The 25458-nt window shown below is 41.6% G+C and overlaps 1 protein-coding gene across 9 annotated transcripts in view; it reads left to right on the top strand.

The window, feature by feature from the left end:
* LOC143032822 (venom dipeptidyl peptidase 4-like) overlaps nt 1-25139 on the top strand; it is a 248985-nt gene extending 223846 nt beyond the window's left edge. For all 9 annotated transcript variants that reach the window (XM_076197907.1, XM_076197903.1, XM_076197910.1 and 6 more), the window contains 11 exons: nt 345-419; nt 11850-11902; nt 12964-13181; nt 13412-13581; nt 17721-17906; nt 18194-18471; nt 19173-19296; nt 20387-20679; nt 21157-21512; nt 22519-22730; nt 23593-25139. In XM_076197907.1, the coding sequence (XP_076054022.1) occupies nt 345-419; nt 11850-11902; nt 12964-13181; nt 13412-13581; nt 17721-17906; nt 18194-18471; nt 19173-19296; nt 20387-20679; nt 21157-21512; nt 22519-22730; nt 23593-23688 (2061 nt within the window). In that variant the 3' untranslated portion in view covers nt 23689-25139. The remainder of the gene's footprint in view (nt 1-344; nt 420-11849; nt 11903-12963; nt 13182-13411; nt 13582-17720; nt 17907-18193; nt 18472-19172; nt 19297-20386; nt 20680-21156; nt 21513-22518; nt 22731-23592) is intronic.
* The last annotated feature ends 319 nt before the right edge of the window (nt 25140-25458 follow it).

The raw sequence follows: 25458 nt of genomic DNA, 5'->3' as shown, positions 1-25458 counted from the left end.
CTTCCTCTCCATCTTCAAATCCCATCAACACCCTTTCCTCAATCTGAAGATGATGCAGCCTCAAGAGTTCAGCATTCTGTCCCTAGGCCTGGCCAGAGGGATTGATCAATTCTGACACTCTTTCCTCTACTTGGAAATTATGATAACTTCCTTCAAAACAGATACTGGAAAAGGAATCATTTCCACACAGCATGTCTTGAAATACCATCACCACCTCAAAGCGGAAGTGTAGCAAACAATAAAAACAGCACTTTTATTCAGGTTGATGCAACAAGCCCCTCGACCATCAATCTCAACCCAAACACACCTCTCATGTATGATTAACTTGTGTTCTTTTCCCTCAGGAAAACTGGCGCCCCTTCAAGTACTCCCTGTCCCCCAGTAGGAAGTACCTTCTCCTGGTTCATGATGTTCAGAAGGTGAGTTTTCCCAAAAGTACTACCTACTTCAGCTTTCGGTAGCTTAACCCCCAAGATCCACCTTCAACTTCAGTCACTCTGCAGGTCCTCTTGAACTCCTACATGATGCTCCTTCTGATTGCTTCATATGTGAATGCTTGTATTACAAATAAGAGTTTAGGTGACAGAAGAATATATGAAGATGGGCAAAAATTATTTCACAAGGATTATGACCCGCATAGTCTTCCTCAGAGAACTAACTGTAGATGTAACATTCTGACATTAAACACATTCTAAATAGGTCACCATTAGGTCAAGTCACCTCACAGTCTGTTTTGGAAATTCAGGCTCATCTTCCACCTTTGTAGTGGCACTTAACACTCTAGTGCTTTAGAGTTGTCACCATGCTTGATTGTGAGGTGTTTGATGGCTTTGAGTGTAACGTCTTTGTCTTCTTCATTCTATTGGCCACCCCTCAAGTGATAGAATCAATTGATACCAGCCAGAATATTATGTGAAATGTGTAACTGGATTTACTGTGTGGTGGTGGGGGAGGGTGTTCAAGAGGCTTCTTAAAGCTGAATAAAAACCTCTGGCTGTATCCATACCAAGATAGTTTATGATAGCCACTTCAGATTAACCCCTTCGTTACTGACCCGTCAACCTTATGTTAACAAATGTTTCAAACCGTCCCACAAATGGCTGGAGCCTTATGTTTGTAAACACAGACACTTGCCACCACGTGGGTAGAAATAACCCAGAAACCGAGGCCTTGAGAGCCCTCAATACACACAGCTTATAACTGTGACACATGTGTGTCATGGGGAGCACGCTCGGTTCCTGGCGGGTGCACTCAGCCGTGACACGCAGGTGTCACAAAACACACATCCAGCACTCAAGGGGTTAAACCCTTCAACACATTAGACCTTGGGAAACTGTAATGTTATAATACATTTGTAAATGTACACTTTAAACCCAATATTGGAGAAATAATATCAGAAGTACAAATCCGTATATTTCAACTACTAAATGTAGTCCTCTTCAGCAGAATGGTTACAAGAAGAGACAGTACAGGTATAAATGAGGTGGTGAGGAGTACAGAAAAGGGGACGGGAAAAAGTGTGTGTGTGGGGGGGGGACTTGGATTACATGCCCTTGATGTGGTTAGGTCAAGGATGGACAGTTTGTGGTATTTTGTCCGACCACTCTTGACATTAATTTATTGACTGCTATCCTCGTAATGAAATCTGGGGGCCACTGACCTTTTGAGGCATTGAAGTTAGGAAAATGTTTAATTAAGGAACATACATACATACATATACCAAGGCTTTTTCCCCCTTACAAGGGGGGTAGCCAAAAAGAAAAAGGCATAAAATCATTCCCACCCATTCCATCCCTGAATACACTCCACACCCCTCCACCCTCCCTCCCATCTTAGCACCTCCTGAATGACGGGTCATCCCTGCACCTTGTCCACTGCCCTGGGTCAGAAGCAGTGTCGCAAGACACAGCACATCCACAGCAAGGCTGCTTCATTAAATCGGCGACCCCCCCTCTCCGTCCCCCATTGCATAAAATGAGAGGACGGGGAGAAATCAAATTTTGCTCACACATACAGGGTCTGACAGATAAATCCGTACAACTTCTTATCACATGTTTTAAGATTAATATCTCGGGTTATAATAAACAGAGAGTTACGAAATTTTCAGTATATTTAGAAAGGCAATAAGAACAATGATTTCATTCAATGTAACCACCTTCAGCTGTTATGACGCTTTCAACGCGTTTACGAAACTTGGATACTGTTATGAGACTGAAACACTTGGTAGCAAACTCCAAGCTTTATTCAACAAAATAACGGCTCTCAGATCTATAACATAAACAGACAAAATATCTAGCGTTAGCCATACAACACATTAACACAACATAAACAATTTATGACAAACATGCAACACAGCATGAACACAGTACATAACAGGACAAAATAAACACACATAAACTTACACATCAACAGAGGAACTGCAAGAGGGGAACTACACTCGCCTGTGGTGCGACTGTAACTAACAGTACACAGTGATACCAAACATGAAAACAGTTATGCCAGTGTTGCCAGTGTACAATAATTACTGCCAGTGTACAATAATTACCACATTCTCCCCTCCTAGAAAAATTCAGCATTAACAAAATGGATACCATGTCAGAAATATCAGATTAGTCCCATCCGTAACGATCGGGGGGCTTTAACACGCGAGTCGACCTCCTTAACTCAGTGGGCTCAGTGAATGAATGAGAGTCATGATTAGTATGAGGCTGTACATCTTGTGTTGTGTGTGAACCCAGAGACTCTATATTTCCTGGTGCCTCATCCGGGTAAGTAAGAGTCGTCGGACTCTCAGGACTTGGAGCTAAGTCACGGATAGACACAGTTGACCTAACATGCCGCCGCAATAACACTTGCCCAGGGGTCAAAAGCCATGTTGGTAATCCATTTCCGAAACTAGAACGTCGTTGGAACCTGAAGAAACGCTCATGTGGAGTCTCATTGGTTGCAGTGCATAAGAGTGATCTTATTGAATGCAAAACCTCGGGAAGCACCATCTCCCAGTGTTGGTTCTTCAAACCATGAGATTCAAGTGTTAAACAAACAGCCTTCCAAATAATCCCGTTGTACCTCTCAACCTGACCATTACCTATTGGGTGATAAGGTGTTGTTTTACTTGTTGCAACTCCCTTCTGAGAAAGGTACATCTTCAGTTCTTGAGAAATGAAAGAAGGACCTTGATCTGAATGAATGAAACTCGGCATTCCACAAAGACTGAAGATAGACTCAAGACATTTGATTACTGTTTTTGAATTCATATTTGAACAAGGAAATGCAAAAGGAAAACGCGAGTATTCATCAACAACTGTAAGTATGTACTTATTGTTTGTGGTGGAAGGTAAAGGTCCTTTGAAATCAATACTGAGGCGTTCCATCGGCTGTGTGGCTTTAATGAGGACCCCTTGTGCTGAACGATGGAATTGTGGTTTTTGCTGTGCACAGACTTTACAAGAAGCACACACCTTTTTCACATCATCTGTTGAGAAGGGGAGGTTTTTAGATCGCACAAAATGCAAAAGCCGAGTTACCCCAGGGTGGCAAAGATTCTCATGAATGCCTGTAAGATTCGACATTGGGAAAACAGAACAGCAGTATGCACGAGACAAGGTATCTGGCGCAACATTCTGTTTCCCGGGACGATATTGTATCGTATAACTGAATGATGCCAGCTCAAGCCTCCACTCTTGTATCTTGTTATTCTTTATCTTGGTTCTTTTTCTGTTATCCAACATGAACATTACAGAGCGCTGATCAGTAATCAGAGTAAAATGTCTTCTGGCTAAGAAATGACTCCACTTGCGAACCGCTTCAATAATAGCTGTAGCCTCCTTTTCTACAGCAGGATAATGCAACTCACTTCCCTGAAGCGTTCTTGACATGAAAGCTACTGGCCTGCCACCCTGGTTCAATACTGCTGAGATAGCGACCTCTGAAGCATCACAATCCACAACAAAAGGAAGGCTCTCATCCACAGACCTTAGAGAAGCATCCGTAAGCTGCCTTTTCAAGGTGTTAAAGGCAGCTAGTGCTGATTCACTCAATGGAAAAGTTTTTGTGTTTATCAAGGGTTGGATTTTATCGGAGAAGCCAGGAATCCATTTAGCATAATATGCAAACAACCCTTGAACTCTTCGCAAAGACCCTATATTTGTGGGAGGTGGTAATTCCTGGAGAGGACGTAATCTGTCAGGGTCAGGCCTTATGACATTATTACCAACACAATGCCCAAGAACATTGATTGTAGGCACAGACATAACTGATTTAGATTCATTGAGGGTAAGCTTCCGTTTCTGAATAACCTCCAAAAATTTCTTAACATTGCTATCATGTTCATCCTGAGTTGATCCAGCTACAGTAATATTATCTAGATATGGGAAAGTATCTTTAAGACCCTCATCTCCAACTAACTTATCCATAGCTCTCTGAAATACTGCTACTCCATTAGTGACACCAAATGGGACTCTGCAAAACTGATATAATTTCCCTGCACCCTCAAAAGCAGTGTACTTCCTCTCACTCTCTTTAATGCTAATTTGGTGGTATGCGCTCTTCAAGTCAAATGTGGAAAACACCTTGTACTTTGCAAGACTGTGCACCATGTCCTCTATCCTTGGAAGGGGATATGCATCTAGTTCTGTGTACTGGTTGATGGTTTGAGAATAATCAATACAAAGTCTCTTTTTGTGCCTGTCAAGTGGATCTTTTACAACTACGACCTGTGCTCTCCATGGGGATATGCTTGGCTCAATGATACTTTCAGATAGCAAGCGTGATAACTGGTCACTTATAAACAACTGATCATCTTCACTATAGCGTCTGGATTTAACTGCAATTGGTTTACACTGTTGGGGTAAGTTCGGAAACAGTGAAGGCTCCTCAATATCAGCTGTTGCCAAGGCACAGTTACTAGTTACCCTTAAACTTGGTTTATTTCCCCCATACTGAAATGTTACACTCTCGTGCTGCTTTTGAAAATCATGACCCAAGATCACATCACAACATAAATCCTTTAAAACCCCTAGCTGAACACATGGATAATTCTGATTGACATGACCCAAGTCTACCATAACATACCCAGGGGAGCTAGTATTCAAAGATGCTGATGCCATTGAAATCTCCTTGCTTGCAAGAACTACTGTCAGCTTTAGTTTCTGTGCCACTTTTTCACTTATGAAACTGTCCGAACTGCATGAGTCAATTAATGCTTTCAGTGAATGACCATTGACAGTGATGTCTGTAGCTGCATGTGAAAGGTTCTTTGGAAAAGTGGCAGCAAGTGTGAGCAGAGTGGGGTTATACAGTGTAGCAGTAGTGCTGTCAGAAGTCTTACCCTTGGATCTACAGACTTTGGCAAAATGACCTGTCTTACCACAGTTGTTGCATGTAACAGCACGGGCAGGACAACTACTCCTACCTGTAATATGTAATGCATTACCACAAAAATAGCATTTCTTCTTTGACGAATGTGCAGCAGCGACAGTCGAGTCCACAGGTGATCTTCTTTCCGCCTCTTCTTTCGTTGACTGCGGTTGTTGGCCATCACAAGGCTGTCCTTGCCGTCCTGGAACTAAAGCAGCTGCATGAGGAACAGGCAAGGAAGACGTGTAGGAATCAGCATTACGCTGGGCAAGATCCAATGTACGGGCCTGACTGTACCCCGCCTCCAGATCCAAGGACTTGTTTTCTAGCAGGCGCTGACGAATAAATGCTGAGGCAATACCGTTAATAAACGCATCACGTACCATCTCCTCCCGGTATTGTTCAGCTGTGACTGCCTTAAAGTTACAACCCTTGCTTAGTTTATGTAACTCTCTCAGAAATTCATCAAGGGATTCACCTGACTGCTGTCGTCGGGTTGCCAAAACATGCCTTGCAAAAATCTCATTCGGTAACTTGACGTAAACACTCTCTAGTTTTGCAACGGCACCTTCATACGTAGCACAGTCTTCGATGAGTTCGTACACACTCGGGGATACACAGTTCACTAGAGCCTTCAGCTTGTTGGGTGCGGTCTCTCCACTCTCCTCCATGAAGTTTTGAAAGGTTCGGTGCCAGTGTTTCCACTCCTTGGCCGCCGTAGGAGAGCTGGGATCCGTGTCCAGTCGACATGGCTTAAGCAGCTTAGCCATGACGAGTATTTTGTTGAATAAATTGTTATGAGACTGAAACACTTGGTAGCAAACTCCAAGCTTTATTCAACAAAATAACGGCTCTCAGATCTATAACATAAACAGACAAAATATCTAGCGTTAGCCATACAACACATTAACACAACATAAACAATTTATGACAAACATGCAACACAGCATGAACACAGTACATAACAGGACAAAATAAACACACATAAACTTACACATCAACAGAGGAACTGCAAGAGGGGAACTACACTCGCCTGTGGTGCGACTGTAACTAACAGTACACAGTGATACCAAACATGAAAACAGTTATGCCAGTGTTGCCAGTGTACAATAATTACCACAGATACAGCGTTGATGATCTCAGACTTTGATAATGAACCCACAGCCTTCTTGATGTCTGTCTTCAGGGTTGTTATACTTCTGTGTGGCTTGTCACATGCCTTGGCCTCAATTCGCGCCCAAAAATAATAATCTAAAGGGTTTAGGTCTGGCGAATTTGAGGGCCACAACTCTTTGTTCCAGAACTGCACATTTGACCCTTCGAGAAGGTTGGTGGTCCTCTTCGCTGTGTGGGCTGGAGCCGAGTCTTGTTGGAAGACAAACTGGTTACCACTAGCCTTATCTTTTATCCAGGGTATTATTTTCTCTTCTAGAACTTTGCAATAGACAACGGCATTGACTTTCTCCTTGTTGTTGAAGAAGTGAGTGAAGACGTCCCCCTCAGTTGACACCACACAGAGCACCATGACACTTGCTGGTTTCTTCGTCGTTGTCTTGTGTTGAACCTCTGAGGATGAGGAGGCTATCCAGCGATCATTCCGCTTATTGAAAGTCGCATCAACCGTGAAAATCTTCTCGTCGGAAAAAAACTTGATGACTGAGCCATTCGACTTCATCCAGTTCAACAGCTTTTGGCACCTGGTCAAGCGGATTTCTTTCATTTTTCGTGTCAAAAGATGTCTTTTTCCTTGTGAGAATGAGGTTAATCCCAATTTCTTTAATGCTCTGTGAATTGTCATTGTGCTGACACCTCTCTTCTTTGCCAATGTCGATAATGGTAAGGCTGGATTTGCATTGGCACTTCTCTTGAGACCAGCTAAGAAGCGAGGTGTTAGAATTCTGCCCCTTCTGGGCTTGTGAGCAGCTCGTTGGTCTTTCGCCGGTCTCTTCAAAACGTTTACAAACATCGTAAACAGTTTGTCTGGAGTATTTTAGCATCCTTATTATGGCGCTAGGAGTGTGACCCGCGCGACGAAGTTCGCATATGGCTGAACGTTTGGCTTGTTCCATTGCTTAATGTTTATTGCACCGGTGCTAGTATACAACTGGCTAAATTATTAGACAAATGGAAGTATCTGGAAACAATCCATATGTTACTTTTTAAGTGCTTAAAACCTCTTCAAAGTTTGTACGGATTTATCTGTTAGACCCTGTACTACCTCACCCCCAATCCACACGACAATTCCACCTCATGCTATCCCAACATCATCCATATACAACAATTCTCCATTCACCCCTGTCTTCTGTCCTCTCCCGTCCTTCCTCAACAGACATTCCCCTCTTCCCCAATGCCCCCTTCACCCCATCCATCCACCTCATCCTAGGATGCCCCCTCATGTTCACTCCCTCCACATCTGCCTTCCACACCTCTTTTACTAGTCTTTCTTCACTCATTCTTTCCATGTGTCCAAACCATCCTAATATTCTTTCATCAACCCTATCTCCCAGCTCCCTTTCCACCCCCGTTCTCCTCCTCACCTCCTCATTTCTCACTCTATCTAGCCTAGTAATCCCCATCATACTTCTCAGACACCTCATCTCAAACACATTCAAACTCCTTCTCTCTTCTTCTCTTATGTGCCATGTTTCTGCCCCCATACAGTGCTGTTGGCACAATCACTCCTTCATACAGTCTCCTCTTAGTATCCATTCCCAAATGTCTATTCCTCATTACACTCTTTAATCCACCAAGGCATTTACTCGCTTCTCTCAATCTACATTCTACCTCCACTTTCACTCCACCTTTCCCTGCCACATTTGCACCCAAGTATCTAAAACTATCCACTTCCAGTCGCTCTCCCATAATGCTCACTTCCAGTCTACTGCCATTTTCACCCCTTGTACATCTCATCACCTTACTTTTACCCACATTTATCTTTAGCTTTCTTCTATCACATACTCTCCCAAACTCTGCCACCAACTTCCTCAATCCCTCCTCCGATCCTGCCACAAGCGCAGTGTCGTCCGCAAACAACAACTGGCTCACCTCCCACTTTTCTCCATTTTCTTTAACCATCTCCAATCCCTTGCCCACTACCCTTGCATTTACCTCTCGCACCACCCCATCCATGTATAAGTTGAACAGCCAGGGTGACATAACGCATCCTTGACGAAGTCCCACCTTTACTTCAAACCACTCACTCTCTCCATTTCCAATCCTAACACAAGCTCTACTATTCTCATAAAAACTCTTGACAGCTCCTAGAAGCTTTCCTCCTATCCTGTATATCTTCATAACCTCCCACAGTGCCTTTCTGTCTACCCTATCATAAGCCTTTTCCAGATCCATAAAAGCCCAAAAAACATCCTTCCCCTTTCCTATAGCTTTCTCACATATCTGTCTTACCACAAAGATCTGATCTACACAACCTCTACCTGTCCTAAATTCACACTGTTCCTCACCAATTACTACTTCTGTCCCTCTCCTAATCCTCTCAACCAAGATCCTCCCATAAGCCTTCCCAACTACACTCAACAAGCTAATCCCTCTGAAACTACTACATTCACATTTGTCCCCTTTTCCCTTGTAAAGAGGAACTATACAGGCACTCCTCCAGTCCTCCGGCACTCTACCCTCTCTCCAGCAAACATTAAATAACCTCACCAACCAGTCCACCATCACTGTACCTCCCTTTTTCAGACATTCCGCATGGCATCCATCCAGACCAGGTGCCTTACCTGCTTTCATCATCTTAACAACTGCCTTCACCTCATCCTTCCTTATTTCTCCTCCATTCTCCTCATTCATCACTCTCATTTTCTTCGCACTTCCCACTGCAGCAATCTTTCCTTCCCTATCCTCCTTCACATTAAGCAACTCCCTAAAATATTCTGCCCATCTTCCCCTTGCTGCCTTCTCTTCCATTATCATCTCTCCATCTGCACCTTTTACCTTTTCTTCTCTACTTGATTCGCCTCCTCTACCTCTCTTAATTTCTTTCCAAAACATCTTTTTATTACTTTCAAAATTTTCTGTCATACTTGTACCCCATTTCACATCTGCTCTCCTCTTTGCAACCTTTACCTTTTGCTTTACTTCTCTTTTCTTTGTACCTCTCATATGACTCCCTTGTCCTATTTTGTAACCAATCTGTGAAAGCTCGCTTCTTCTCTTCTACAACCTTTTTTGTTTCCTCATCCCACCATTCACTACCCTTTCTTCTATTTCCCCCTGTCCTTCTTGTTCCACACACCATCCTTGCACACTTTATGACTCCCTCCTTGAACCATCCCCATTCCTCCTCCACACCCAGCTCTACTCTACCCTTTACTCCCTCCCACTCCTCCTTCAGCTTCTTTCCGTACTCCTCCTCCTTTTCCTTCTCATTCAAAGAGTTCACTCTAAGAACCTCCCTACCTTTTGTCCCTTTCCTCTTTCTCCATCTATCCTCCACTTTCAACTTACCTTCCACCAAAAAATTATCTGATATTCCCCCACCCTCTCCCCTTAGCACATGTACATCCTTAACTCTTCCTATCATAATCCTATTTACCACTACATAATCCATTAGCGCTCTATCTACCACCCTTCCCTCCACCACCCTCTCCCATGTGTACTTATGCTTGACTTTCTTCCGAAACACTGTATTTGCTATCATCAACTCTCTAGACACATTTCCACCATTAACTCTCCACTACTATTCTTTCCTGGAACTCCACATTTCCCAACCACTCCATCGATTGGACCATTTCCCACCCTAGCATTAAGGTCTCCCAGTACTATCACATTGACATTTCTTCCCAAATCCTCTATGCACTCATTTAGATCTATCCAAAAGGCCTCCCTTTCTTCTACACTCTTCTCACTGCCAGGCCCATATGCATTTACAAAGACCCACATCTCCTTCCCCAGTTTCACCTTCATCCACATTATCCTTGAGGAAACCTCCTTCCACTCCACTACCCGTTTACCTATCTCTTCACTTACTAGAATGGCCACCCCTTCCCTCCCTCGCCCTCTCTTCACTCCTGATAACCTCCCACTTACACTCCCAAACTTACACTCACCTTTCCCTTTCAACTTAGTTTCACTCAAAGCCAACACATCCATCTTTCTTCTCACAAACATACTACCTATCTCTTCCCTTTTACTCTCATCTGTACCACATCCACGCACATTAAAAGACCCAAACCTTAGGGTGCTGGTCCGAGGCTTTCCAGCCCCTCTTATGCCTTCTTTTCTTTTTTTAGGAATTTCCCCTGTGGGGCTACAAGGAGAAGGATGCCTAGTCCCAATCCCCGTCCCTTTCTTCTCGCCTCTTACGATCCAAGTGGGAATACTTGGTGGCATTATTCTTTTCCCCCACCACAGGGAATTCCCCCATCACAGAAAAGGAATACTCAGAGAAATGGTACAGGACAGCAACAAGGGGTTGGAGGACAGCATAACGGAGGGACAGTCGTAGTATAAAAGTGTCATCATTTCTCTATGAACAAAGTTTTCCTCTATCATAGACAAAATGATGTGTGGCTCTGGTCCGTAGGGGCGCCCCATATAGGTCCTAAAGTATCAACTGCATGCTACTTTGCCACAATAACAAGCAGCCAATACCCCAGACGGGTATGAAAGCTACAATGGGATTTGAATATAATAGCGGCATTATCCCAATCCATTCTGTGGTCTTCTTGGCTGGCATGAAGGAACACGGCAGAGTCGACTTATCCATATTTAATGGAGTGTTTGTGTTCCTTTATTCTTGTGGAGAAATCCCTACCAGTTTGGCCCCAATAGACATCATCACAGTCTTTGCAAGGCAATTTATGTACCCCAGAGTTGTGGTCCACATTAATCCTCCGATTTACATTTACTACCTTTCTGAAAGTACTATTTATTACTCAAAGGTGTATTTGGGGCAAATTTGGATTTTGATTGAAACTATTTGATTCTAATTCCTTTTCACAGCTAAATAAAATCATTGGGAATCAGCCCAAATAATCAATGTAGTATGTCACTATGTTGAATAGATTAATGTGCTGCTGCATTGATGTGTCTGAAACTAAATGTTGAAATAAACTGTAATAAGGCTGAATCTATCTTCAGTGTCTTATCTATGGGTACATTACTGTAAACAGTGATATATTGTTGATACAAATAAATATGTAAGCAAGGGCATAAACAGTGACAAATTTTAGAAAATCCTGGATACCAGTAGAAGTCCAGTATTTTGGAATGTTTATAAAAGGGATTTTGTTCTAAATATTGGACATTTCCAAATTTTAGTTCCCCGGTACAGAAAACTATATGTTGTAATGTGGTAAATAATCATTTTTTTCCAGCTGGATGTATGGGAACTTTAGATCCTGTTCAGACTGTAGACCAGCTTATTATATGGATAATTTAATCTAACATTTTGATACAACACAACCTGTATTGTGCCTCACTATGCCAAACAGTTACTTTTAATGAATGTCTTATATATTTTTGCTTGACAGCTGTTCCGGTTTTCGTACCTGGCACGCCACACAATTCTGAGCCTGGAAACTGGGTAAGGATTACTTCCTCAAGTTAAGGTTGACAGAGCTTAATGAGTAATAAAAGTAATCAAGGTACAAAGTAAGAGGTATTAGGAATATAGTTAGTAGATGTTACTGGCAAACATCAAATGGAAAACCAGACCACCAGGTTGTTTCAGGCTAGCTGGAAGCACAAGATCCAATGAGGTTTCAGTTTCCACAGAACTTAAACAGAGATACTTATCAATAGACCTTTTCTCTTTTTACTCTTAATATAACGAGACATTTATATTCAAATGTTTCTTACTTGCATAGACTAAGCTGTATAACAAAGACAGAAGCAGACAGAAGGATACTGAAAAGGGAGGGATAGGTGAGGTAAATGTAGAATACAAAACAAGAGGGGAATTACAAAGTAGGAAACCTTATCTGGGGGATATAGGTTCCATACATTTTATAGTCAACACTATATGGATTTTTGTAACACTCATATACCCCAGAAAGGCACAGGTTGAAGAGTAGTTTTCATACACAGTGGAATGTTGATGCAATTTTGAATTCTACTATATCATCTACCTCCCTTCAGTTTCTCCACCATCTGTATAACTCCTCATGAATTTCACCTTGTGACTTGTTCTTTGATACCTGGCACTAGAATTAGTTTATTCTACTCAGTTTACTGCAAGACCAAGAGAGAGGTAGGGCCTCAGAGGATAGGAGAGAGAAGGAGAGAGCAAAATATAGACAAATATATAGATATAGGGGGATCTGTCTGTATCCTAAGAGACTTTTCCCCCCTTGTAAGGGAGATAGCCACATAGGGGGAATATGTAGGCAATTGGGCAAAGATATGTAGAGTAAAAGGATGAAAAAAATGGAATAGTGAAAAAAGAATAGGAAAGAAAGGAGAAAGAAAGGAGAGCAATGCAGTGGAAGAGGAGAAAGAGAAAGAAACTGAAATTGAGAGGAAGACAATCTCATTTCTTAGATTAGTATGATAATATCAGAAACAGATGTCTTACTGTTGGAAATATTTTTTCAATATGTTTTTTGAAACATTAATAATCTATTCCCTCTCTTCTGGAACCTCCAGTTCCTCGACTCCTCTATCACCACAGCAAGTGAGCTCTCGATTAACGCAGCCTCCCTTGCTCTACGCTGAGTGGGCACCAAATAGCGATGCCATAGTGTTCGTGTTCCATAGTGATATTTACTATGCCACATCACCACGGCTGACCACCATGTACAGACTCACCAACACTGGGCAGATTGGCACCATTTTCAACGGAGTCCCTGACTGGGTGTACGAAGGTAGGATTTTTTATTCTGGTAACACAGCTCTCTGGTTGTGGGAGGAGAGATTTTCCTAAGTAGAATGAAATATTTGGTAACAGCTAGAATCAGCATAAAAGTCAGTCACCACACATAGATAATTTTTGGTATAAAAAGGGAGAAGGTGCTTCAAAGACACCATGTACTTCTCAGACCATTTTTGTGTTCTTCTGATCTTTTTAATGGTTTCTATTTTCCTTTCTCTTCAGAGGAGATCTTAAGCAGTAACTCTGCTCTCTGGTTCAGCCCCAGTGGCCGCTATCTTGCCTTCGCCACATTCAATGACACAAATGTCGATTCCATGAACTTCCCATTGTACGGGCGCCCTGGAGATCTTACATTCCAGTACCCACTCCCACAGAGTGTGAAGTATCCCAAGGTGAGGAGTTTGTGTAATTTCCTAAGAATGAATCTGAGCAAAGAACATCTGCATATTAATGGAAGAAATGGGGTGTTATTGTGGGATAAAAGGTCTCTATTTATTAAGACCCAATGTCATTCCAATTCTGTACTTCAGCTGACCAAACTTAATTGGAATTAGCAAGAAAAAATCACACTATGTCATTGGATTGAAGGTCAACATTTGGTTAGTTTTCTTGTTTCTTGATGCTGCCAAATTGGCAGGAACCCCATTCAGAAAGAAAATTAATTAGGTTAGCTCTTCTCTTTTCAGAAGGAATGCAAGATTAGGTAAAGTGAAGAATCACACTAAAATCAATGAAGTGGTGAGGTCATTCATAAAAGTTAGCTTAATGTTATTGTTCAATGCTTGGTAAACATCATTCAGAGAAATATAAAATACCTTGTGTGGCTATGATTGAGGAACAAAATATATTTTCTATTAGACTAAGAATATATATATTTATGGGATAGGAAAGCTTTTGGGAGCTGTCAAGAGTTTTTATGAGAGTAGTAGAGCATGTGTTAGGATTAGAAATGGAGAGAGTGAGTGGTTTGAAGTAAAGGTGGGACTTCGTCAAGGATGCGTTATGTCGCCCTGGCTGTTCAACTTATACATGGATGGGGTGGTGCGAGAGGTGAATGCTAGGGTAGTGAGTCAGGGATTGGAGATGGTTAAAGAAAATGGAGAAAAGTGGGAGGTGAGCCAGCTGTTGTTTGCGGACGACACTGCGCTTGTGGCAGGGTCAGAGGAGGGATTGAGGAAGCTGGTGGCAGAGTTTGGGAGAGTATGTGATAGAAGAAAGCTAAAGATAAATGTGGGTAAAAGTAAGGTGATGAGATGTACAAGGGGTGAAAGTGGCAGTAGACTGGAAGTGAACATTAAGGGAGAGCGACAGGAGGAAGTGGATAGTTTTAGATACTTGGGTGCAAGTGTAGCAGGAAAAGGTGGAGTGAAGGTGGAGGTAGAATGTAGATTGAGAGAAGCGAGTAAATGCCTTGGTGGTTTAAAGAGTGTAATGAGGAATAGTCATTTGGGAATGGATGCGAAGAGGAGACTGTATGAAGGAGTGATTGTGCCAACAGCACTGTATGGGGCAGAAACGTGGAACATAAGAGAAGAAGAGAGAAGGAGTTTGAATGTGTTTGAGATGAGGTGTCTGAGAAGTATGGTGGGGGTTACTAGGCTAGATAGAGTGAGAAATGAGGAGGTGAGGAGGAGAACAGGGGTGAAAAAGGATTTGGGAGATAGGGTTGATGAAAGAATATTAGGATGGTTTGGACACATGGAAAGAATGAGTGAAGAAAGACTAGTAAAAGAGGTATGGAAGGCAGATGTGGAGGAAGTGAACATGAGGGGACGTCCTAGGATGAGGTGGATGGATGGGGTGAAGGGGGCTTTGGGGAAGAGGGGAATGTCTGTTGAGGAAGGAAGGGAGAGGACGGAAGACAGAGGTGAGTGGAGAATGGTTGTATATGGATGATGTTGTGACTGCATGAGGAGGAATGGGCGGGGAAGTGGGGGGTGGGGTAGTGTGTGTGAGTAGATTTTGACGCAGCCCGAAGGGATTTCTCCCCGTCCTCGCCTTATATGCAAAGGGGGACGGAGAGGGGGGGTCGCCGATTAAATGAAGCGGCCTCGCTGTGGATGTACTGTGTCTTGCGACACTGCTTCTGACCCAGGGCGGTGGGCAGGGTGCAGGGATGACCCGCCATCCAGGAGGTGCTCAGATGAGAGGAAGGGTGGGAGGGGTGTGGAGTGTATTTAGGGATGAAATGGGTGGGAGTGTTTTTATGCCATTCCCTTTTTGGCTACCTCCCTTGGAAGGGGGAAAAAGCCTTGGTATATGTATGTATTTCTGACCCAGGGCAGTGGACAAGGTGCAGGGATGACCTGTCATCCAGGAGGTGCTAAGATAAGAGGGAGAGTGGAGTGTATTTAGGGATGGAATGGGTGGGAATGATTTTATGCCTTTTTCTTTTTGGCTACCTCCCTTGTAAGGGGGAAAAAGCCTTTGTATATGTATGTATGTATTTCTAATATTTGTATTTCAGCACTTGATCTTGAACAAAATATGTATTTCAATTTTTTTTTTCTAAATACTTTTATAGCAACTACCCTTTCCATTCCCTTGTAAAATCATGGTGTATTTTCCAACAATGGGTAGAAAAGTCAGAAATATAAATATAAATTTCAACAAAGAAAACTGATTCTATCCATTGGAGACTCAAGACATTGAGATACTCCTGTGTTTTGAATAGGTCAAGCCTCAAGTTCACTACAAGACTACATAACTTTATTTAGAAATTGTACATACATATGCTAAAGGTTTTTTCCCCCTTACAAGGGAGGTAGGCAAAGTCAAAGAAATAAATCCACTCCCACCCATTTCATCACCACATATTCCACTCCCATTCACCATCCCTCCCTCTTTTCTTGGCTCCTTCTGGATGACAGGTCACCCCTGCATCTTACCCACTGCTTCATTTAATCGGTGATCCCCCTATCTCTCCTCTCATGCAAAAAAAAAAAAAAAAAAAAAGACGGGGAGAAATCCCTTCAGGCTGCATCAAAATATCATTTACACATACTCCCTCACCTCCCATCCCTCACCCAATCCCTTCCATGCATCATAGCATCATCCATACACAACCATTCTCCATTCACCCCTATTTTCTGTCTTCTCACCTCCTTCCTCAACAGACATCACCCTTTCCCAATGCCCATTTTACTCCATCCATCCATCTCATCCTTGGTCGCCCCTTCATGTTCACTCCATCCACCTCTGCCCTCCACACCTCTTTTATTAATGTTTCTTCTCTTACTCTTTCCATGTGTCCAAACAATCCCAATACTCTTTCATCAACCTCATCTCCCAACACCCTTTCCATCCCCGCTCTCCTCACCTCCTCATTTCTCACACTATCCAGCTTAGTAACCCCTACCATACTTCTCAGGCATTTTATCCCAAACACATGAAAACTCTTCCTCTTTTATGTTCCATGTTTCTGGCCCATACAGTGCTGTCGGTATAATCACCACTCCATGCAATCTCCTCTTAGCATCCATTTTCAAATGTCTGTTTCTCATTACACTTTTTAATCCCCCAAAGCCTTTACTTGCTTCCTCAGTCTACATTCTACCTTCACCTCCACTCCTCCCTTTCCCACCACATTCACCCCCAAGTATTTAAAGCTATCCACTTCCTCCAGTCTTTCTCCCTTAATACTCACTTCCAATTTGCTGCCATCCTCTCCCCTTGTACATCTCATCACCTTACTTTTACCCACATTTATCTTCAACTTCCTTCTTTCACACACCTTCCCAAACTCTGTCACTAACTTCCCTAGTCCCTCCTCTGATCCTGCTACAAGTGCAGTGCCATCAGCAAACAACAACTGGCTTATCTCCCATTTTTCTCCATTTTCTTTAACTTTCTCCAATCCCTGGCCCATTACCATTGCATTTACCTCCTGCACCACCCCATCCATAAATAAATTGAACAGCCATGATGACATGACACATTTCTGGCAAAGTCCCACTTTTACCTCAAACTACTCACTGTCCCCATTTCTAATTCTAACACGGTCTCTACTACTCTCATAAAAATTCTTGACTGCTCTTAATAGCTTACCTCCTATCCCATATATCTACAATGCATCCCACAGTGCCTTCCTTTCTACCCTGTCATAAGCCTTTTCCAAATCCCTAAAGGACCAAAAAACATCCTTACCTTTTCCTAAAGCTTTCTCACATATCTGTCTTACCACAAAAATCTGATCCACACAACCCCTACCTGTCCTAAACCTGCACTGTTACTCACTAATTACTCCCTCTGTTCCTCTCCTAATCCTCTCAATCAACTCTATCAGCCTTCTCAACTACACTCAACAAGCTGATCCCTCTGAAACTACTACACTCACACTTGTCCTCATTTCTCTTGTAAAGCAGAACTGTACATCCACTCCTCCAGTCCTCTAGCACTATACTCTCTTTTAGGCGAACATCAAACAACCTCACCCGCCAGTCCAATATCACTGTACCTCCCTTTTTTAGACATTCTGCATGACACCCATTGTATCCTCTTTTATTTATATTCCTCCTTTTCACTTTATCAGCCTGGCCGCCCCAACCCTGTTGTGGATATCTGGGTAGTGGACTTGGGGCGTCTGGTGTCTGAGGATGGGGAAACTGTGTCTCGGTTGCCACCACCTGCTAGTTTGGCCTCCAAAGACCATTACTTCACTACTGTAGGATGGTCAGATACAGACCGCATTTCTGTCACCTGGATGAACAGACGACAGGTAGGTGTTTGTGTCTCTCACAATGTACTGTAGACAGCCCTTTCCTTGTTAAGAAGTTTTAGGGAAAACTCTAGGGCCAATTTTGTGTTCCCTCCTGCCATAGTGTGCATGCAGTTGGAATGTGTTGGATAAGATATGTGAGCAGTTGCCAGCTACTATATGGCTATTGATTTCCAGTCATTGAAACTTAAATCACTAGTTGTTTTTATTATTGATATATTTATGTATATATTTTCAAATACAAAAAAGTAAATTTCTTAATCTTGATACACACCTTTCCTCTGCAGAACATCAACATCATTTCTATCTGCACGCCATCAGCCATATGCACAGAGGATCTGGTCCATACCTCACCTGACCAAGCCTGGAATGACCTGTACAAGGCACCCATGTTTGACAAACAGGGCTCCAAGTACCTCATGGTTCTGCCCACATCCCAAGGAGAACATGGTTACTTCAAACACGTGAACCTCAGGGACATTGAGGCCAAGACCATTGTCCCACTCACCACAGGCACATATGAAGTCACTGATATTCTTGCTTGGGATGAGGTCAATCATATCATGTGAGTAGGTATTTACAGAGTTGATGGATCATGAATGACATTTATTTATTTATTTACGTAATTTAGTTCCATTTCATGATTTGGTAAGAAACCAATCATATATCAGTGAACAGTTGTAGCTTACACCTTTCACCATATATCTTATGTACATGAGGAGCATCATCTCTGGAGAGAGTACCAACACTTGTGGGACTCCACTAGTTACTGCCCTCCATCCCCTGAGTTAGTCAAGTTGTAGGAAGATTTATATTCAGGATGGTTGATGACATTCTCCCCAGAAGACTAATCTGATAGTAGGAACAGACAGATTTCAGAATAAAAGAATGGATATGACAGGTTTAACTCAATACAGTAGCATGTATGAATGGGAATACAACTGTAAGTGAACAACTGCAGTTTTACAATTTACCAGACCCCAGGTGTGTAAACAAAGGGTGGCGGATGGGAGTGGAATAGGTGGGGGTGGGTACATGACTTGATGGCTACCTCCCTTATAAGGGGGAAGGAAGCCTTTGGTATATAGATAGAATGATGAATAAAAGTCTTGGCACAAATTTCTTGACAAAAATTCGTTCTCAGGTGACATTTCTGACAGCCATTTCCCCTGGCTTTCAAATCACACACAGCAAAGGAGAAAGCTTAGACTACATGATGATGGATCTCCTTACCCTTTTGACATGTCATGTTTTTTTACTCACCAGCTACTTCAGTGGAGCTCCATCAGGCAAACCTGCACAACGCCACCTCTATTATGTGGGAGACCTGAACCATCAACATCCCAAGCAGGCCTACTGCATCACATGCGAGTTCAAGAATGACTATGCGGTGAGTTTGAGGTTTCCAATTTGGTAGCATATTTGGATGACCCTTTACATGTGAGAGGGTTTCCCTCAGGTGAATAAAATCATCTGTTGAGAGTAAGAATAAATTCAAAAGTTGGTACTTTTATAATATCCTAAAAGAATGTCTGTTGAGGAAGGAAGAAAAAAGAGCAAACAATCAGTGTGAATGGAGAGTGGATGTAATTGGGTCAGGAAGTGACATGACCAAAATGGATGAGAGAAAGTAAACCTATTTCAGCTGTTGGGCTCTATTGTGGAGATGTATCTGGCTGCATTGCCTCTGATACAAGCAAATGTGCCAGGAAACAGGGATGACCCTTCATCCAAGAGGGGCTAAGATGGTAGGGGCAACATCAGGGCCCAACAGCCAAAGCTGGTTTACTCTCACTTCATTATATGGCAACTTCCCTCCTCACCCATGCAAGAAATTACACACCAGACTATAAAAATAGATTCCTTCGGACCATGTAAATTTCTTATTCTTTCTCAGCCATTCTTCACTCACACCTCTTTCTTGCCTTCCCACTTCCCTACTGAACAGACATTGGTCTTACACCTTGTCCATCAACCTTGGTCATTCTTGGTTTTTCCCTTAAATTTACTCTGTCCACTTCTGCCTTCCATATACTTTTTGTAAGTCTTTCTTCACTCATTCCTCCCATGTGCCCAAACCATCCCAGTGTTCTTTGATCAACCATAGCTGATGTATCTCTTTCCATCCTTGCTCTCTGCTTCACCTCATTTCTTATTTTTTCCATCCTCATAACTCTCACTATACTTCTTAAACATTTTATCACAAACATCTTTATTTTCTTCCTTTCTGCCACTTTTTTGAGGTACATACATATACCATACATGTATGTACCTCAAAAAGGAGGCAGAAAGGAAGGAAATAAAGATGTTTTTTGAGGTAATAGTTATTATTATCATTACCTTATAGGAGAAGGTATACTGGTTTTTGTTAACCACACCTGGGTAACCATTCAAACTATCATAAGTATTACATAATTTATCAAGTCTCATTCACCTACACTAACTGTAGCTCACCCTCTAACCTCCTCTTGCTTCTTCAGGAGGACTGCAACTACAACAGTGGGGATGTCAGCAAAAAACAACAATTCTATGCCCTGACCTGTGGCGGTCCAGGCATACCCCAAGTCACCCTCCACCGTGCCTCAGACCATACTCGTGTGGCCCTTCTTGAGAACAACAATGATGTGCGAGAGAATCTCATTGGCAGAGCTCTTCCTCTTGTCAAGCGTCTTGAGATCGAAATTGAGGGTGGCTTCAAGGCCCAAGTATCTATGAAACTCCCACCTGACTATAACCCAGCCAGTTCGAAGACCTACCCTATGCTTGTCTATGTGTAAGTTTTTGAAGTCTCTTGGGTTTAAGGGAAGATTATTCTGAATAAACAAGTTGGGCATGGTTTACTTTATCTAGTCACATTATCTGAGGAATAAAATCCTCTCTTGTTAATCAAAGTAAAATCAGTAAATGGTATCATTGTTTAGAAAGAGTTCAATGAGATGGTTTAAGTGCCTTCAATATGGTGATGCCCCATTAATTGAATATCAAACCTGTAAAGAGCATCAATGTGTGTGAGGCATTCAAGATGATGCTACCTCAGCTGAATAAAATTGGGTAGCATCATTTAGTAAAGGACTTTGATGTTCCAGAAATGGGTTAAATTCTAGTTTGCTTTTAGTTTTTTTTTTCATTGAAGAGATGATCAGACCCAAACTTGGATTAACTTGGTAAAAAGTAGTACAGAAGTCACCTCCCCATTCCCACAGGAATGAAAGTTCATACAGTTGCATAACCCTTGCCCTCTCTGCTTCAGGTATGGTGGGCCTGGTTCCCAGTTGGTGAGTGATCGATTCAAGATTGATTGGGGGGATTACCTGTCCTCTTCCCGTGGTATCATCTATACTTCAATTGATGGCCGTGGATCGGGCTATGCTGGGGACAAGATTCTCCACACGCTCAACAATGGACTTGGCACAAATGAAGTTACTGACCAACTTGACGTCACAGCGAAGCTTCAAAGGTCTTTCCCATCCATTGACAAGACGCGGACAGCCATCTGGGGCTGGAGTTATGGGGGCTATGTTACAGCTGCTGCACTCAGCCGCGACTTCAACAATGTCTTCAAATGTGGCATCTCTGTTGCACCTGTCACATCCTGGATCTATTACGGTAAGCCTACAAAGTTGTGACAGCATGGTTCTTAAATATTCGTCATATGGGTATTATGACAATTTTAGTGTCAATATTAATTTTGATTTCAAGAAAGTGGTGGTTCATAATGCCAGGGATCCAAAATTCTCAGGGCATGTCATATGTTAGTTGGGGAGAGATCATGAGTATACAGTCAGTGTATCAAAAACCAATCGTAATGAACAGGGTAAGTTAAATTATTAGTCTATAATTTTTCATGTCCATTATGATAGATTCCTTGATTACTATGCTAAATTCAGCTTAGTTATGTCATAAAAGAATATGTAATTCAACTTTCTGATGAAAAAGAGACAAATGCAAATAGAGGAATACAAACCCACTTTCCTGCTCATAACATCTAATGTAGTGATGACACAGTTATAACTTCAAGTTTAATTAAAGTGGGCAAATATACAGATCATTACTAAGAAGTTAGATACAGAGTATCCTCAATAGTTGTTATGAAATGCACGTAATATTGGTCTTAAATCATGTAAAAATATAGTCTTGCAGAATACCATTGTGGTTATGTGTACATAAATGGATTCATAAAAGATATGAATATAAAAAAAACAAGTCAATCAATCAAATGTTTGGAATGGGTGGGAGTGGATGTGTGCTTTTGACTTGGCTACCTCCCTTATAAAGATGAAGATATCCTTGGTATATTGATAGTATATACAGTAGATAGGAACTGTGGAAGAGAAAAGTTTAGTAGAAATGAAATCATGCACTGTTTGGAGACAGTAGTGTTGTGAGACAGTGAAAGTTCTGCAGTGTTGGTGTGAGAAGAATGAATGATAATTGTAAGAAAGTAATGGATAACATCTACACGGGTGATATGAGAGAGGGAGAAAGATGAGAATTGTTATCAAGAAGACCAAGGTTATGAGGGTGAAAAGAGACAGTATCTACCTTCCCTACTCAAAATATGTTTTGTTTAACTGTCCATATACCTAAATAGTTTATTCTTTTATTTCCCTAGATACTGTGTATACGGAGAGATACATGGGCCTACCAACAGTAGAGGACAATCTCAAGGCTTATAATGACTCTGATGTCACTCAAAATGTGAAGAACTTCCGCAACAAGGAATTCTTCCTCATCCATGGTACAGCGGACGACAATGTCCACTACCAGCAGTCCATGATGCTCTCAAGGTCTCTTGAAGTCAATGACATCCTATTTAGATCACAGGTAAGGAAGTGACAGTAAAAGTAGTGTTGAATTATGGTAAAAAAGAAAAATAAGTATGAAGGTAAGTAGATAAGTTGCTTGATTATATCAAGTAAGAGATAAAACATTTATCATGACATGAGAAACTTAGTCAGATGAAGAGAATTGTTTGTTTTACTTGAATATGGATTTTGAGTGTAGCTCCACAATGAAATCCTATAGCAAAGGGCAAGTGACAGGTATCTGCTTCTGATAGTCCAGCATTCTGAACAGTGGAGCTGCCCAATTTTCAAAATCCATTGACTTCCTTCACCTGTTTCAGGTGTAGCCCTAAGGGGCAGACACCTAATATCTGGACTGGGCCCAAGATCAATTTCTTACAGTCAACTTCAACTGTATTTTTTTTATACATTGTCACACATAAAGAGCTGACAACCAGCAACTGCTCCCATCTTCTCCTACCACTTTCATCTGCTGACATTGAAAGTCTCACACTAAGCATAGATAATATTCCAAAGTTTCTTCCTAGAGAGATGTGTGGTAGGACCCATGGACTGTTGCCAGCCACAGTGAGGTTGTGGGATTTCCAGTTAGTGAAATTCGAGGCAAAATTTATTATCTATCTTATATCTTGCGACACTGCTTCTGACCCAGGGCGGTGGGCAGGCTGCAGGGATGACCCGTCATCCAGGAGGTGCTCAGATGAGAGGGAGGGTGGGAGGGGTGTGGAGTGTATTTAGGGATGAAATGGGTGGGAGTGTTTTTATGCCTTTCCCTTTTTGGCTACCTCCCTTGGAAGGGGGAAAAAGCCTTGGTATATGTACGTATGTATGTATTTTATATCTATGCACTGGTGTTTATATTTCCATTTCTATTGACACAGAGTTATCCAGACGAGAACCATGGTTTGGCGGGAGTGAAGAGGCATCACTACCACAGTATGGAAGATTTCCTCAACGACTGTTACAACGAGGCGTAACTCGGGCCGTTTCGTTTATTTGAAATAATGAAAACAAATTCCACCTAAGTCAGCCACAGGCAACTCAGCATTCCATCTTCCATCCTTCAGTTATTTTGCTCTATCGGAGTCCACAGGACGCCAACAAAAATTCTGAAAGTACTTATTGCATACCGTATGCCATATACAGTGTATTTACATATTTGTGATATACAGCAAAGGAGTGTATTTTAGTGAAGATGATCCCTGTGTTATACATGGGTAAAGTAGATCTAGGATTTTCGAAATATTCCAGAAAATAGAAGTCCTTTATGTTGTATACAGGACGTGACCTGAACATTTTGATCATGCTTTTACATTTTCAGATTGTCATGAAAATGTGAATGTGGCGCAAGATTTGACAAAGTAATTTATCCCTCTGTATCAAATTAATTCTATTGTGATGAAAGGACAAATGTGTGAATTATGAAGTTTATATTAGATTTCGAGATTAGTGCAAATTATCTGCAAACTGATCAATTCAAATGGTATTTTTTATAATGTGATTTTATTTTCACTGACTGTAAATGTTACATTTAAGGGACTTACAGTTTTGTCAATGTATTATCATCACTATTACTATTATTATTAGTAGTAGTATCAATTATTTTTATTATATTATCATGATTTTCATTATTTTCATCACGAAGCAGCTCCTTTAATGGAAGTACACTAATCTTGTATCATTCACCCATTCCGAGTCGCCACCCTTCTTGCATCCCAGTCTTGAAAACTTCAAATGCCTTCATCATAAACTTTTTTGTAACAAAGATGAAGTATATATTATATATGTGTGAATGTTGTGTTAGAAAATTTGAAAGGCCGCACGATAACTAGTACCTTACGATTGTTTCCTTTATATAACTGCTTTCGAAATGCTGATACTTCAATAAAGTATAGACGCGAGCAAGTGTGCGCATCATAGCGCATGCGCGTTGGTGACGAATGCTGAGATCGCGTGAAGTTCGTGTCAATTGTTGTAGGGCTTCGGAGACAGGTACATTAAAATACTGAGTTACGTATTATTTTGTATGCACTAAATGACCAAGGATATTTTTGTATATCATGAACGAGGGGAATTTTATTTCCTCCACTTCCTTTTGCACATTCCAAGTGTCTTTCAAGAGATTTTTTTTTCTTCTATTTTGAGGGTCGTCAGGTCTTGGTAGAAATATTTTTCGCGGGATGAGAGGAGGGAGTTTTTCATTCACGTAAGGTAGTTGTCCTCTTTTTGTGATTCCTCCATTCTTAACCAAATCTTCTTCCCATACTGCAGTTCCAAGGGTAGTCAGTGTTGGTACAATGGATGTTGATACTGATACCTGTGTATATGCATAACAGGGTATAGATCATACAGTGTTTTAAATATTCGTGCGAACGCCGTCAGTGTATGACGTCTTGTGTGTACAGCCTAGTATAAAAATAAACGACAACCTGGATTTCATTTGACCCTACTTTAATGTTATTATATATATATATATATATATATATATATATATATATATATATATATATATATGTATGTATATATTTCTCCCATTATGCCTGCATTACATGTTAGTAAATGGAAATGCAAATATTCTATAACGTCTCTCATGTAGTGTCATTATGGTGTTGATAACGTAAAAAAAAGATTAATTTTATATGTGACGAGTTATAGTACGACAGTTTTCTACGCCTTTGAATACCGGGTATTACACTTCGTAACAGCAACTGGTAAGGACTTTGTTCTACAGTACGTGATTCAGCCCG

Source organism: Oratosquilla oratoria, chromosome 14 (genome assembly GCF_046742065.1).
Source record: "Oratosquilla oratoria isolate Oo_2021 chromosome 14, ASM4674206v1, whole genome shotgun sequence".
Taxonomy (NCBI): Eukaryota; Metazoa; Arthropoda; class Malacostraca; order Stomatopoda; family Squillidae; genus Oratosquilla; species Oratosquilla oratoria.
This window is presented reverse-complemented; position numbering and strand designations above follow the sequence as displayed.